Source organism: Rutidosis leptorrhynchoides, chromosome 4, assembly GCF_046630445.1.
Source record: "Rutidosis leptorrhynchoides isolate AG116_Rl617_1_P2 chromosome 4, CSIRO_AGI_Rlap_v1, whole genome shotgun sequence".
In the NCBI taxonomy this organism is placed as follows: Eukaryota; Viridiplantae; Streptophyta; class Magnoliopsida; order Asterales; family Asteraceae; genus Rutidosis; species Rutidosis leptorrhynchoides.
Window position 1 is genome coordinate 539,903,938 of NC_092336.1, and position 14,612 is coordinate 539,918,549.

The following is a 14,612-nucleotide window of genomic DNA, read 5'->3' on the forward strand; positions in this document are numbered from 1 at the left end:
AGTTATAGGAATCCTTATGGTAGATTCAATGGGACAGAAATAAACGGACAGCAGGGACAATGATCATGTTGGTTTGTGGTGAGGTTCAATCGTTCAAAACAGAAGAAACTAGTAGCAGTTTAGCAGCGAGGTGGTTTGCGACTGTTGTGGGTTTGGTTTTAGGCAGGAATGTAAGCATTCAAGCAGCGGTTTTAAGTGGTGGTTGTTTATAGAAAAAGGAAATCGAACAGCAAAGAAACACGGAAGCCTTGTAGAAGTTCTTAAGGTAGTTTCACGATGGTTTGTAATATAATGGCTCTGAGTTTAGTGTAAATTTGGGTACTAATATATATAGACTTGATTAGCTGATCGATATTTATATATAGAATGTCATAGTGAATGCCAACGCTCTGATACCATCTGTAGCGACCCGACCAAATCATGTTTGACGGCGCCGACTACTTAGGTCCCGTTACGTGGTCATAAGTCTTTAACTTGACGTTTGACCAAAATATGTCGCATTCATTTCATAAGTAAAAGGATGTTTCAAGTTTACAAAAGTAGTTCAAAGACTAGTTACATTACAAAGTTTAACGTACGAATGAAACATATGCGACACAATTTAAAAGTTGTCAAAAGACGCTCCAACTATGCATGTATACTTGACATCCAAGCAAGTATCAAAAAGAGTGCGGAAGCATGTATCAAGTAGCGTTCAAGGACCTGAGAAAACATATAGAAAACTGTCAACAAAAACGTTGGTGAAATCATAGGTGTTTTAGTAAACGTTGCATTTGAACCACAAGATTTAATATATTATGATTATCAAAATCATTTGCATTCCAAAGTTGTTATTTGTTTCGCGGGCATCCAATTATCAAACTTAACTGTTTTACACCCTTTGCGTAGTGTTAGAACATACACTAGACCCGAAAATATATTTCATCCGCTAACGGTAGCGAACCGTCCGAATGAGGCTTTTGTTCACGTTTACGTTTACACATAATATAAGTTCACGTTTACACCCTGCAAGTGTAACTAATGATAATTGAATTGAGGCTTTTTGTTCAAACCCGTACGTGGAATGTTCGTTTTCGTACTTGTGTTCAAAGTGTAAAAGCATGATACGTATATGTTTCTCATCCCATAGTTTAAAGCATAAAAGTTGTTTGAAAGATGGGACTATGATCTCACCTTAAGTGCACGTATGAAAAGTACTTCACAAAGTAACATGTGCAAAGGACAATGCTAGTCTTGACCTAAACAAATAGGTCGTATCAATAACGGTAAACACGATAGGTCAAAGTTGTTCAATTAGTCCTATGGCTCGTTACGACTCGATTATGTAGCATGTGAATCAAATTGTCAAGTTTCATGCAAGATACTAGTATAGAAACAAGTTAGAAAGATTGCACAATCATTTGGTTAAGTTTGATAAAAAGTCAAACTTTGGCCGGGTCAAAGTCAACGAAAAAGTCAACACGTTCGGGTCGGGTCCCGAACTATTTTTCTGTGCTAGTTATTCATATATAAGCATGTTAGAACAAGTTTCATGTGAATCGGAGGTCCATAGCATGCCACACATTTTTCGTATATTGGACAAGGAGGTCAGAAGCTGGACACGCCTAATGTCGCGCCGCAACATAGGCTGGCCGCGCCGCGGCAATACACGCGAGCTGGTACCTGGCCAGTTTCAGTTTTCTAAGTCTCAAACCAAAACCTTTTTATGCATAAAACACAAACCGCAATCACTTAGAACTCGCATCTTATATCGTTGGAAAGCTCTTTTGACAAGGAAAACAACTAAGTACATTTCAACAACCAAAAACATCATTTGTAACAATCGAATTTCCAAAATAAATGATCAATTAATGTTCATCATAAATGCTCAAGTTCATAAATGCACAAAATAGGATTCGGGAACTTAATGCATGCATATAACTAACTACTTACCAACCACAATTCATGGCATTCAATACATTAAATGTTCACATTCAATTCTATCAAACCCTAACCAATAACATCAAAATCACTAATCATATTTATGAAGTTTTCTAAAACAACCTACACATCAAATTGAAGCTATTGATGTTAGGAACACATTTAATACATGCATTTATAACATTTAACAACATTTAAGCAACCAAATCATCAATTAAACACACCAAACTTTCAAGTTCATGCTAGTTATCAAAAATAACAAGATCGAACATATAAATCATATATTCATGTTAGACTTGAGCCATAGACACTAATTAACAACTATATAAGTTAAAAACATCAAGAACACAAAATCTAGTGATTTTAGGAAAGTTACCCAAATGTAATGAAATCGGTATGGAATCGAAGAGGAAGTTGCAAGGATTCCAAATATGTAATTTGTTTTGATTGAAGCTTGCTCAATTGGAATTAGATGATGATTCTTGTAATGGAGATTTGAAAGAAAATAAGGAAGTAATGAAAGAAAAAAGAAATGAAATGAAAAAGATGGGAGGTGGGGTTGACTAGTCAAAAGCTAGTCACCTCCTTGGCACTTTGGCGAAACTAGTCCCTCGAGTTTGGTTGCGGGTCCGTGAATTACCTAAACGAGATATTTTTAAAACGCGTATTAACGAGGGATGTCATAAACATATAATGGAATTTAAATCATTAAACGGAAAAGTAAACGGAAAAAGGCGGGATGTTACACACACACACACACACACACACATATATATATATATATATATATACACACACACACACACACACATATTTATTTACAGTTAATTGTTCGTGAATCGTCGAGAGCAGTCGAAGGTCAAATGAATATATTAAACACAGTTCAAAGTTTTTAAGATTTCAACATTACAGACTCTGCTTATTGTGTCAGAATAATATAAAGATTAAGTTTAAATTTGGTCAGAAATTTCTGGGTCATCACAAGATGAAAATCAGGAGGCTAAACGTTCCAAATCTTCCACGGATGAGGAGCAAGTTAAGCACCCAAATCAACCAAATGAGCCACAACATCAAAATCAATCAAGTGAGCATCCTACTGAAAGGCTCAATAATGTGGAAGTGAATTCTAATTTTTTAGAAAGAGATCCTGGGAAACGGCAACCAATTTGGAAGTATCAATTCAGTCAAAAAGAACTAGTAAGGCGACATTATTTAAAAGAAGGGCCTTTTCAAGTTCGTTTGAATGAGTATCCCTTTAAAGGCAAAGATAAATGTAGATTTCAATACTCGTGGATCAATATTTTCAAGAATTAATTAGAGTATTCACCCACACCAGATTCTGCTTATTGCTTCATTTGTTACTTATATAGTGACAAACCAAATGTTCGAAATGGTACGGATGCTTTTACAGTTAAAGGACTCAACAATTGAAAAAAAGTTAATGATGGAGACAATTGTTCATTTTTAAAGCATATTGGTAGTGCACAACATAGAGATGCACTTCTATTTTGTCAGAATTTGTTGAACACATAAGCACACATTGAAAATTTGATAGTAAAGAAAAATGTAGAGGAAGTCTTAAAGAATCGTATAAGATTGAAAGCTTCAGTGGATGTAGTTCGTTGGTTGACATTCCAAGCTTGTGCTTTTAGAGGGCATGATGAAACTGTTAACTCAAACAATCGTGAAAATTTTATTGAGTTGTTAAAACTTCTAGCCTCATATAATGATGAAGTTTCTAAGGTCGTATTAGAGAATGCTCCGTATAACTCAAAATTCACTTCGAGTGACATTCAAAAAGAAATATTGAGTATTATTGTCAATAAGGTTCAGAAACATATTTGGAATGAAGTGGGTAATTCTTACTTTTGTGTTATGGTTGATGAGGCACGTGATGAGGGTAAACGGGAACAAATGGCCATAGTTTTAAGATTTGTAAATAAAGATGGGATTATTAGAGAGAGGTTTTTAGATTTGGTACACGTTATGGACACATTCGCAATGACTCTTAAAATAAATTTGTGGAAGATACTTCTTCAATATGAGTTTGATACTAGTAAAATTCGGGGTCAAGGCTACGATGGTGCTAGTAACATGAGAGGAGAATGGAACGGGTTACAAGCACTTGTTATTAAGGGGTGCCCATATGCGTACTATGTTCATTGCTTCGCTTATAGATTACAACTTGCGTTAATTATTGCTTCAAGAGAAGTTATTCCGGTTCATCAGTTTTTTAATAAACTTGGTAGTATTATTAATGTAATATGTGCTTCTAGTAAGCGTCACGATGAGCTACAAAAATCTATGGCTTTAGAGATTAAACGTTTATTGGAACATGGTGAAATTCAAGCATGTAAGGGTGCAAATCAGATTGGGACCTTGAAACGATCAGGTGATACGCGTTGGGGTTCTCACTTTAATTCATTTTGTAGCTTACTTAGGATGTTTAATGTCATGACCCGGAAATTTCGGTCAAATTTAAACTATGATAATTCCGACAAGATAAGAAAATTGATGTGTTGCATTAAAATATTTTTTTTCATACATTTAATTAACCATTGGACTTTACCCTACGCTTCACGAATAACCTATAATTTAAAACTCGAACCCGTCATGATTTATATATGAAATGATAAAAATTTACTATTAAACGATGCTATTTCAAATTAAAATTTTTACGCATTAAGTCATTTTATTTTTATGATATAATTTTTGTAATTTTTTTTAAGAAACGAAGTTAAATTAAAAATGTACAATTTGTAAAGCACAACGTACAACAACGTGTAGCTTAAATAGTTGAATCGAAATTAATTCATTTACTATTCATATGAATAGTAAATAAAATGAAATTAATTAATTTACTATTCACATGAAAGTGACATGATAGAAATTATTAATTATAAGTTACATAATATACCCCTGAAGTATTTAATAAATATGACTTTTTAAAAGTTTACGATTCAAATTTGATTCTAAATTTATTATTATATTATTATATTTTATTTCAATATTATTACATTATTATATTTATTATATTATTATATTAAAATTTATATTATATTATATATCTTTGTCCAGTCAAAAACTAGAAAAACACATATTACGCTTATAAACTTTATAAATGAACCTTTTTACAACTAATTTCATAAAGCTTAAGACCAAAACAGATATATATGTATTCAAATATAAAAAGTGGAATTTTTACTCATACTTTTATCCGTCAATTATTAGCAACAAGAGTACGAAATACCGATCCGTGAAAACTGTCGGCAGATATTATTGAATTCTAATTCACACATTTGATTCCTTTTATTATTATATTATTTTAATATTATTATATTATTACTTTATTATAATATTATAATATTATATTTTATTTCAATATTATTAAATTATTATATTTATACTATATATATGGAACGATTATGTTTCTGGTTCAATTCATTCACATAGATAGATATAGATATATTACTCCGTAGTACTAAATTCTTATTATTATTTTTATTATTATTACTCTTAATATTAATATTAGTATTATTATTAAGTAGTATCATTAATATTAGTATTAGTAATATACATAAAATACTACGACGGGGTTATGTTCAAGTGATTTCAAAATGGATTTTTCAAATGGGTTAAAGCTAAGGAATTCATGGGTATTAAAAAAGAGGTTATGGGTATTGATCGGGGGTATTGTTCGTGAATCAAAGGTCAACCTTGCATTTATCATTTCCGTTGCGTCTGCATACTTTTCCTGCAATATTTAACCACAATATTGATACGTGAGTTTCATTTGCTCCCTTTTTAAATGCTTTTGCAATATATATTTTTGGGGCTGAGAATACATGCGTATTTTATAACTGTTTTACGAAATGGACACAAGTACTAAAAACACATTCTACGTTGAGTTGTACCACTTTACATATTTTTCCCTAATAGCTTGGAAAATAATATTTACATGTTGTAAGAGAATGTAAGCGCGAATCCTATTGATAGATCTATCGGGTTTGACAACCCCAACCGGGCTGGTCGCTCTAGTATCGTAAACGGTTGCGTAGTACTTCGTTTTTACTACACTTGGTACATTGTAGAGAGATTTCATAATAAAGGGAATATGCCACATTAATTGTTAAGTATGGTTACCGAAGCGCTCAACAACTTATAGAATACTTTTTTTACACTTGCGAGTGTACGGATATTTATGAAAACTGAAATCTTGTGGTCTATTACTATTACGGAAATGATTGATTATGATAAACTATGAACTCACCAACCTTTTTGGTTGACACTTTAAAGCATGTTTATTCTCAGGTATTAAAGAAGCTTCCGCTGTTTAACTGCTATGTGCATGGAGTCTTACATGGCATATTTTTCAAGGAAACTTTGCATTCAAGCATTAATATGTATTATATTTTGACTGTTTAGTCTATTGATGTATTATTATGAACTATCATTTATTGGGATTGTCTATATGTAGAAATCACCACAAGTCGAAAACATTTATATACATGTTTTAAAAATGTATACAGATTTTAAAACTTTCTTATATAGAAAGCGCGTCTTTTGAAATGAATGCAATGTTTGTAAAACGTATCATATAGAGGGCAAACCTCGCAATGGGACTGATGAATGATGTACTGCGTCAATAGGGATTTTGGCGAGCCATCACAGTTGGCATCAGAGCGTTGGTCTTAGCGAACCAGAATTTGCATTAGTGTGTCTCACCAGTAGTTGTTAGGATGCATTAGTGAGTCTGGACTTCGACCGTATCTGCATATTATAAATTTTGCTTATCATTTCTTGTCGGAAATTACCTGCTTATCGTTCTTCGCGTTTTCCTGCATTTATTGCATGAATAGTGTATAGACGAATTCCTATCTTAGCATATCTATTACTGCGAACTTTGCCTGACATCTTCCAAAGATTCTTCCGTAATTTATGACATTTTGATATTATATATACATATGTAAATTATGTATTGAAGAATATCAAATCTAAGTCCTATAATCTATTTCATACCAAAAATTCTTTCCCTGGTTATACAAGATGGATCCCACATCTAGTTCAAATTCCTCGGATTTCGACAGCTATTCCGATATGGAATTCGACCTGAGCTCCGAAAGCAGCGTAACCGGAATGGATCAACCAATTAGCCATCATCTATTCTGGATGAATTGGGGATGGGTTCGTAATCTACTTAACCATTGGAGATAAGAAAAAGGTGATCCCTTCCATCCACCACATTCACCTCTTGGCGAAGAACCTGAAGCACTTACTGGCGAACCTGTTCGAAACACCCTTTTCTCTCTCAGTTCCAGAGTATCTCGTCACGATTATATACTATCCCAAATTCTGAATCTTATTCATCCGCTCGTCCGAACCGACAATCATCCCGGTGTAATAGAAGAAGTCAACGAGCTTCGCGATCGCGTGACGGCTTTGGAGAATATGGTGCAAGGATTACAAGCACCATCAACAACACCAGTACCGCTAACAACATCCACATCGGAAGCCTCAATACCACAAACACCAGCAACATCATCGACATCAACAGTACCATCATCAACATCAACAGTATCATTACCACCACCAACAACCACATCCGCATCCCACACCTCAATATCACATCTAAAATCTGTACTTCGAGCATCAACATCATACGTACCATAGGTACCAAGGAGTACCAACAATAACAAACGATGAAGTATCGATTCATCACTTCATTGAAGCAATATTCTGCAGAGAATATGTAATTTTTAAAAAAAAATTAGAGATTACTTATTCTAGTTCTAACCATAAACCAGAAGAGTAGATGGATAGAGATGATAGAGGAAACCCTGACAAGAATGGTGTGTGATCTACAAGCTAGACTGGTTATACAAGCGCCACCAGAAGTACCACCAGCATCACCATTAGCATCACCAACACCAGTAACACCTGTAGCACCACAAGCTCCACCAACTCCATAACCACCGACGATATCGACACCACAATCACCGAGGAGTATATTGGAATAACGAGTTATGAAGTATTAACTCATTATTTCCAAAGAATTTATATATTATATATATGAATTTTGGAAACCATAATATATTTTTTCGTACTAAGCTATTAAGTATGAATTGAAAAAGGGTAGATACTACTCGGTTAATTCATATTACTAATATGCTATGATGTACATTCTTAGTTAACTACAATCTTTGTTTCAAACCAATGAATTCCATTTCATAATAAACCAAGTGTATTATTCAACTACATGTTTGATTTTATACTCCCATTTTCGATATACTCGAAACTTTCCAGAAAACATCATTCGTACTTTGCGGAATTCACAAGTATTTCATGAGCATCAACATCCTTCACCAAGGAATATCAATAAGAATAAATAATGATGTATTAATTACATTAGTGAAATACTCCGAAAGATTATGTAATCTCTAAAGTTTTAGGGATTATTCATTTCTAGTTCCAACCGTAAACCAAATGAGATTAATATAATATTAACTCATTAAATTCATATTACATCTGAAGAAAATATACATACATATATTTTCATAAAGACTGTAATAAAAAAAATTTTGTACAAAATATTACTTGTGAAATTTTATTTTAACGGGTAGGTAATACCCGAGAAATACTTAAGTTTACATTAATATGTTAAGCCGATGTTTCAAAAATTGTTAATTATACTCTCTCCTTTCATAGCAATATACATCATTTCACAAAAATCAAGACAACCATTTTCCATGCCAATTCAATTACATATTCTGATTTTGACAAATCAAAATCCAAGTCAAGATTTAAGAATTATCATCAATCTTAAATTCCTACATCCTTCGAAACCGTACTTTGAATTCAAAATGTTATTCATAAAACCGAGGAGAATATTATTCGTATCTTTCATAATTCGCGATGATTTCACCTCAACCATTATATACTAACGGATACAACCTGCGTTCAAACACTCCAATTCAAAATTCTTGAAAGCACCTCAGATTGAAAATCAACGAATCAGACTCGTTATATATGAGAATGCGGATGAAGTAGCCAAAACTGTTGATGGTCTTCATAGTCAAAAGTTGATAATAAAGAAAAGTATGTTAGAAAAGAAATTTGGAACTGAAAAACGGATTGAGCAAACTATGAAGGAGGCTGTTGACAAATCACAAGGACTAAACTCGTACCTAAAGAATTTAGATAATTCAGTTTCTGATGGAAATCTCAGAAGATATGCAATCTCTTTAAGTATTCTAAATCCTTGCGGAAGAATTTTCTTCATCATCCTTTGATTTTAATTTTTTTATTTAAATTTTAAGATATCATCGTATCTGAAAGGACCCGTTCATATACATTATAAACGATTCACAATAGTTGATTACATCGCGAGGTATTTGACCTCTATATGATACATTTTACAATCATTGCATTTGTTTTTAAAAGACAAACTTTCTTTACATCGGAAATTGACAGGCATGCATACCATTTCATAATATCCACTATCCAACTATAACTTGACTTAATAATAATAATCTTTAATGAACTCAATGACTTGAATGCAACGTTCTTCGAAATATGCCATGAAAGACTCCAATTAATATCTTTAAAATGAGCAAATGCACAGCGGAAGATTTCTTTAATACCTGAGAATAAACATGCTTTAAAGTGTCAACCAAAAGGTTGGTGAGTTCATTAGTTTATCATAATCATTCATTTTCATCATTTTAATATACCACGAGAATTTCATTTCCAATTCTCATAATATACGTCCCATGCATAGAGACAAAAATCATTCATATGGATTGAACACCTGGTAACCGACATTCACAATATGCATATAAGAATATCCCCATCATTCCGGGATCCTCCTTCGGACATGATATAAATTTCGAAGTACTAAAGCATCCGGTACTTTGGATGGGGCTTGTTGGGCCCAATAGATCTATCTTTAGGATTCGCGTCAATTAGGGTGTCTGTTCCCTAATTCTTAGATTACCAGACTTAATAAAAAGGGGCATATTCGATTTCGATAATTCAATCATAGAATGTAGTTTCACATTCTTGTGTCTATTTTGTAAAACATTTATAAATATTGCGCATGTATTCTCAGTCCAAAAATATAAAGGGTAAAAAGGCAAATGAAACTCACCATACTGTATTTCGTAGTGAAAATACATATAACGTCATTGAACTAGTGCAAGGTTGACCTCGGATTCACGAACCTAAATTAATTATATATAATTATATGTTGGTCAATATTTGTCTAACAATTAGGTCAGGTCATAGTGTACCACAATCCTAATGCTCGAGACTAATATGCAAAAGTCAACAAAAGTCAGTTTGACTCAAAATGATTTCCATAATTTATACATGATTATAATATATTTTAAATATCGTCGTTTTATATTTTTAAATATTTTTAAAAGATTTATTAGAGTAAATAATATAATTCATTTATTAATAAATAAAATTTTATATTAAAATTTATATAATAAAATATACTTTTATATATATTAAGTAATAAAATTTATAGGGTTCATTTAATATCATAAAGATAATATGATAGGTATTATTAAAGTAATTTATTACACGTAGTAAAATATGTTTGTATTACATATTTATTTGATAAAATAATATCTATAATGTTAGTAAGTAAAAGTTGTATTATTTTGTAATAATAATTATTATTATAAAAATATCAATATTTATAATTACTAAGATGATATTATGATAAAACGATAATTCTAATTATGATAACTTTAATATTTACGATAATTTTTAATATTATCTTTAAAATAATAATTCTATTTAAAATGATAATAAAAATGATATTTTATAGTAACAATGACATTTCTATTAAAATGATAATTTTTGTTAAAATGATAATTTTTGTTAAAATGATAGTTTTGATACTAACGATACTTTTAATAATAATAGTAATGATAAAAATAATAAGAACGATAATTTTATCTAAATCAATATCTTATAATATTTTAATTTTATCATGATACTCTTACTCATTATTTCCTAATCGTTTCGTTTAATAGCTTTTAATCGTCTTTTATATCGTGTTCATAATAATGATAATAATAGTAATCAAAATAATTAGGTGTTACTAATATTAGTTTTAATTACAATAATACTAATAATGATAATTACTATGACATTATTAACGATAATGATAATATAATAATAATAATAACAATAACCATTTTTAAATAATGATATATATATTAATAATGATAATAATAATAATGATAATAATAATAATAATAATAATAATAATAATAATAATAATTAGATAATAATAATAATTAGATAATAATAATAATAATAATAATACTAATTATAACTTTAATGATAATAACGATAGTAATAATAATAAAAATAACAATTTTTAATGATAAATCCTTTTATTGATAAAGATAATAATAATAATAATAATAATAATAATAATAATAATAATAATAATAATAATAATAATAATAATAATAAGATAAAACTAGAACGACTATAATAACAACGATAATAATAATCATTTTTAAAAATAATACAAACATTCGATGGACTATAACTTCAAATACGTTCATCGAAATCATTCGATATCTAAATGAAAAGTTCTTAATTTTTCGCTAGCTTTCCAACGACATGCATATCTTATACCTTATCTCAGTCGCATATATAACTAATTCAGGATTCAACATAACCTAACTAAAGGCAATATCAAAAGTACAAACATGCATAATCCTATATACTCGAGCACTAGTCAGGGATACACTATTAGTATGTAACAGTTAAATTATGAGTACTCACGTATCAATATTGAGATTCAATATTGCAGGAAAGGTAAGTAGACACAACGGAGATGATAAACACTATATTGACCTCACGAGCATACCCATGAACCATAACCAATCACCTCCATAGCTATAACTCATAATTTCCTTAATCCAATCTCACTCGAAAAACAATTTCGAAATCACTCGGACAGCACTCCGACGTAATATTTTATGTATACTAATAATATCTTGAAATAATACGGAGTAAATATATATATGTAAATCGATTGAGAGAGTTTAGAGAAAAATATTTTCAAGTTTCTATGAAATAATGAAACCTATTGAATTCTATTTATAATAGATTTTTGAATTATTAAAGTATGAATTATTAAAGTGAATTATTAAAGTATGAATTATTAAAGTATGAATTATTAAAGTGAATTATTAAAGTATGAATTATTAAAGTGAATTATTAAAGTTAAATTAAAAATAAAGTAAAGGTAAAGTTTAAGTATAGTAAAAGTATAAAACTATGTACGTATAATACGCGTATAAATATATATAATATTAATTTAAACCGTTATATATATTTGATAAAATAAAATATAAATATCGTTATCTTTATCATACTGGTTAAGTAATGAGTTATCAAAAGTGGTTCTAGATATTTATAAAAGTTATATACGTTTTAATAATAAAGTTCTTTTTAAACTGAAAATGTTTTTGTACGTTTGAAACTAAATCAAATAAATATAATAATTTTGTTTTCCAAAACCAAATATATTTTTAAGAATCATTTTGTTTAAAGGTTAAAATAATGGAAATCGTTATATCATAAAACGTTTTAGAAAAGTAGAATCATATATATTCATAATAGGTTTCAAGTTTTTAAATTACAGTCTGTTGGTGAATCATGGATAAAGTTCAAAGGTTAAATAAACGTATGAAATCATCTTAATGAAAAATGTCGAGTTACTTAACTTGTCGATATCCAACATCTAAGTTAGTTACACTTCACGTTCTTACTTATAAATCACTTTACCATTTTTTGAATGTTGTCAAAAAGAATAGATTTCTTAAATCACAGTGGACCTCATAACATAGACCCGTAATCATATCACAATGTATCTGATAAATCAATCATTTGATATTATCTTCTAATTCCATCTATAAACATATTGAAACAATACGTTCATGTAAAGTATTATACGTTTAATACTTTATTAATATTCTCAAGTTATAATATATATATATATATATATATATATATATATATATATATATATATATATATATATATACATATTTATTTATATATAACGGTTCGTGAATCGTCGGAATTTGGTCGAGGTTATAATGAATGTATGAACACAGTTTAAAATTCTTGAGATTTAACTTAACAAACTTTGCTTATCATGTCAGAATAATATAAAGATAAAGTTTAAATTTGGTTAGAAATTTCCGAGTTGTCACAGTACCTACCTGTTAAAGAAATTTCGTCTCGAAATTTGAGTGGAAAGGTCGTGAATGATAATAAGTATGTTTTCATGATGTATACAGGCTGAAAATTAGAGTTTTATCATCAGCGAATAATTTGGATAACCAATCCATTTATATGAAGAGTACGAATGAAGCTAACATAGAAGAGTGAAATGAGTAAGTGTAGATTCATCTTATCATTTGATGTAGATATGGTTGATTTCCAGATTTCAAGGGATTTGAAGAAAATCTTTGTAATAAGATTTGATTCTCCTGTAACAAAGGGAATTAGGATCCGCTTTAAATGCGATCGTCCATTTTAATTGTTCTGTCGGAGATTTTCTTATAAATTCACCTCCTTCGTTTTCTTACAACTCACACCTTCTGTTGATGCATTTTATGCAAGTCCCTAGACATCTACCCATGTCCATTGCAGGTACAACAGTTTACATGCCACCATGATCGTTCGTTATTATCCTATCCATGTTTGTATGTGGTTACAGGAACTGCAGGAACGAGATTTGGATGTTTGACTATGTTAAACTTAGTCAGACTTCCAAGTGAAGCCTCACTCGTACGGCTGACAGGCTCATACGCACGGTTAATGCTGAGCTAAATCACAATTACAACCTAAATGAGAAGACACGAGTGAATGATCACTCGTACGGCTGATGAAGCCAACTCGTATGTGTGATGGATGAATCGTACGGGTGAGTCAACAGCAGGGGTATATAAAGTCTTATGTTCTTCATTTTAGGTTAAGCCTCTCATTTATTACACACACTCAGATCTGGTGAGCTCCTCTGATTCTCTCTCAACCCAAATCACCCAGGTGGTGAATAATAGCTCTAGGTGCTGATCTAATCACACTTGATTTAGTTGTGGTATGACTAAATTAATCCCAAAAAGCTTAACCTATTCACTAGAGGTTTTGATTCACTTATTTCGTCATTGTGTGAGTTAAATCTGTTGATTTCTAAGTTCCTAGTCATGTTTCATCACCTTCTATTCTTTCCCCCTCAACTCATATTTTAAAGTATTCATCAATATGCTCCATCCAGTTCTGATTCTCGATATACTTCTAACTTTCATATCGGTCATTCTTCTTTTTCATCTACCGCCGGAAGAATCTATTTACTTCTACTATACTCTTGGGTTTATAGTCTTTCTAGTTATCCCGTGTCTTTATATTGCTATATGCATCGATATATATGGTTTATAACTTTTGGTTTGTCGCTTTATATCTTCCCTTATATTTCAAAGTCTCTGTTTCTATCTTCTATAATCATTGTCATCCACAGTTAATGCTCTCTTTTATTTACTGCAATTTATACCCCAATTTCTATTTCGGAGTTTTGTCCTTTCATTTCTTCTTCTTGCGATTAAGTACCTCTTGTAATGGTCCAGAATTTGCAGATATGAATTTTGGAATGAACA

The 14,612-nt window shown here is 30.6% G+C and overlaps 1 protein-coding gene across 1 annotated transcript in view; it reads left to right on the forward strand.

Annotated features, from left to right (window-relative positions):
• Window positions 1–3,310: 3,310 nt before the first annotated feature.
• The window catches only part of LOC139842613 (uncharacterized), a 30,932-nt gene continuing 19,630 nt past the window's right edge, over window positions 3,311–14,612 (forward strand). The window contains exons 1-2 of the mRNA XM_071832733.1: window positions 3,311–3,376; window positions 3,481–4,312. Coding sequence (XP_071688834.1) covers window positions 3,311–3,376; window positions 3,481–4,312 — 898 coding nt within the window. The remainder of the gene's footprint in view (window positions 3,377–3,480; window positions 4,313–14,612) is intronic.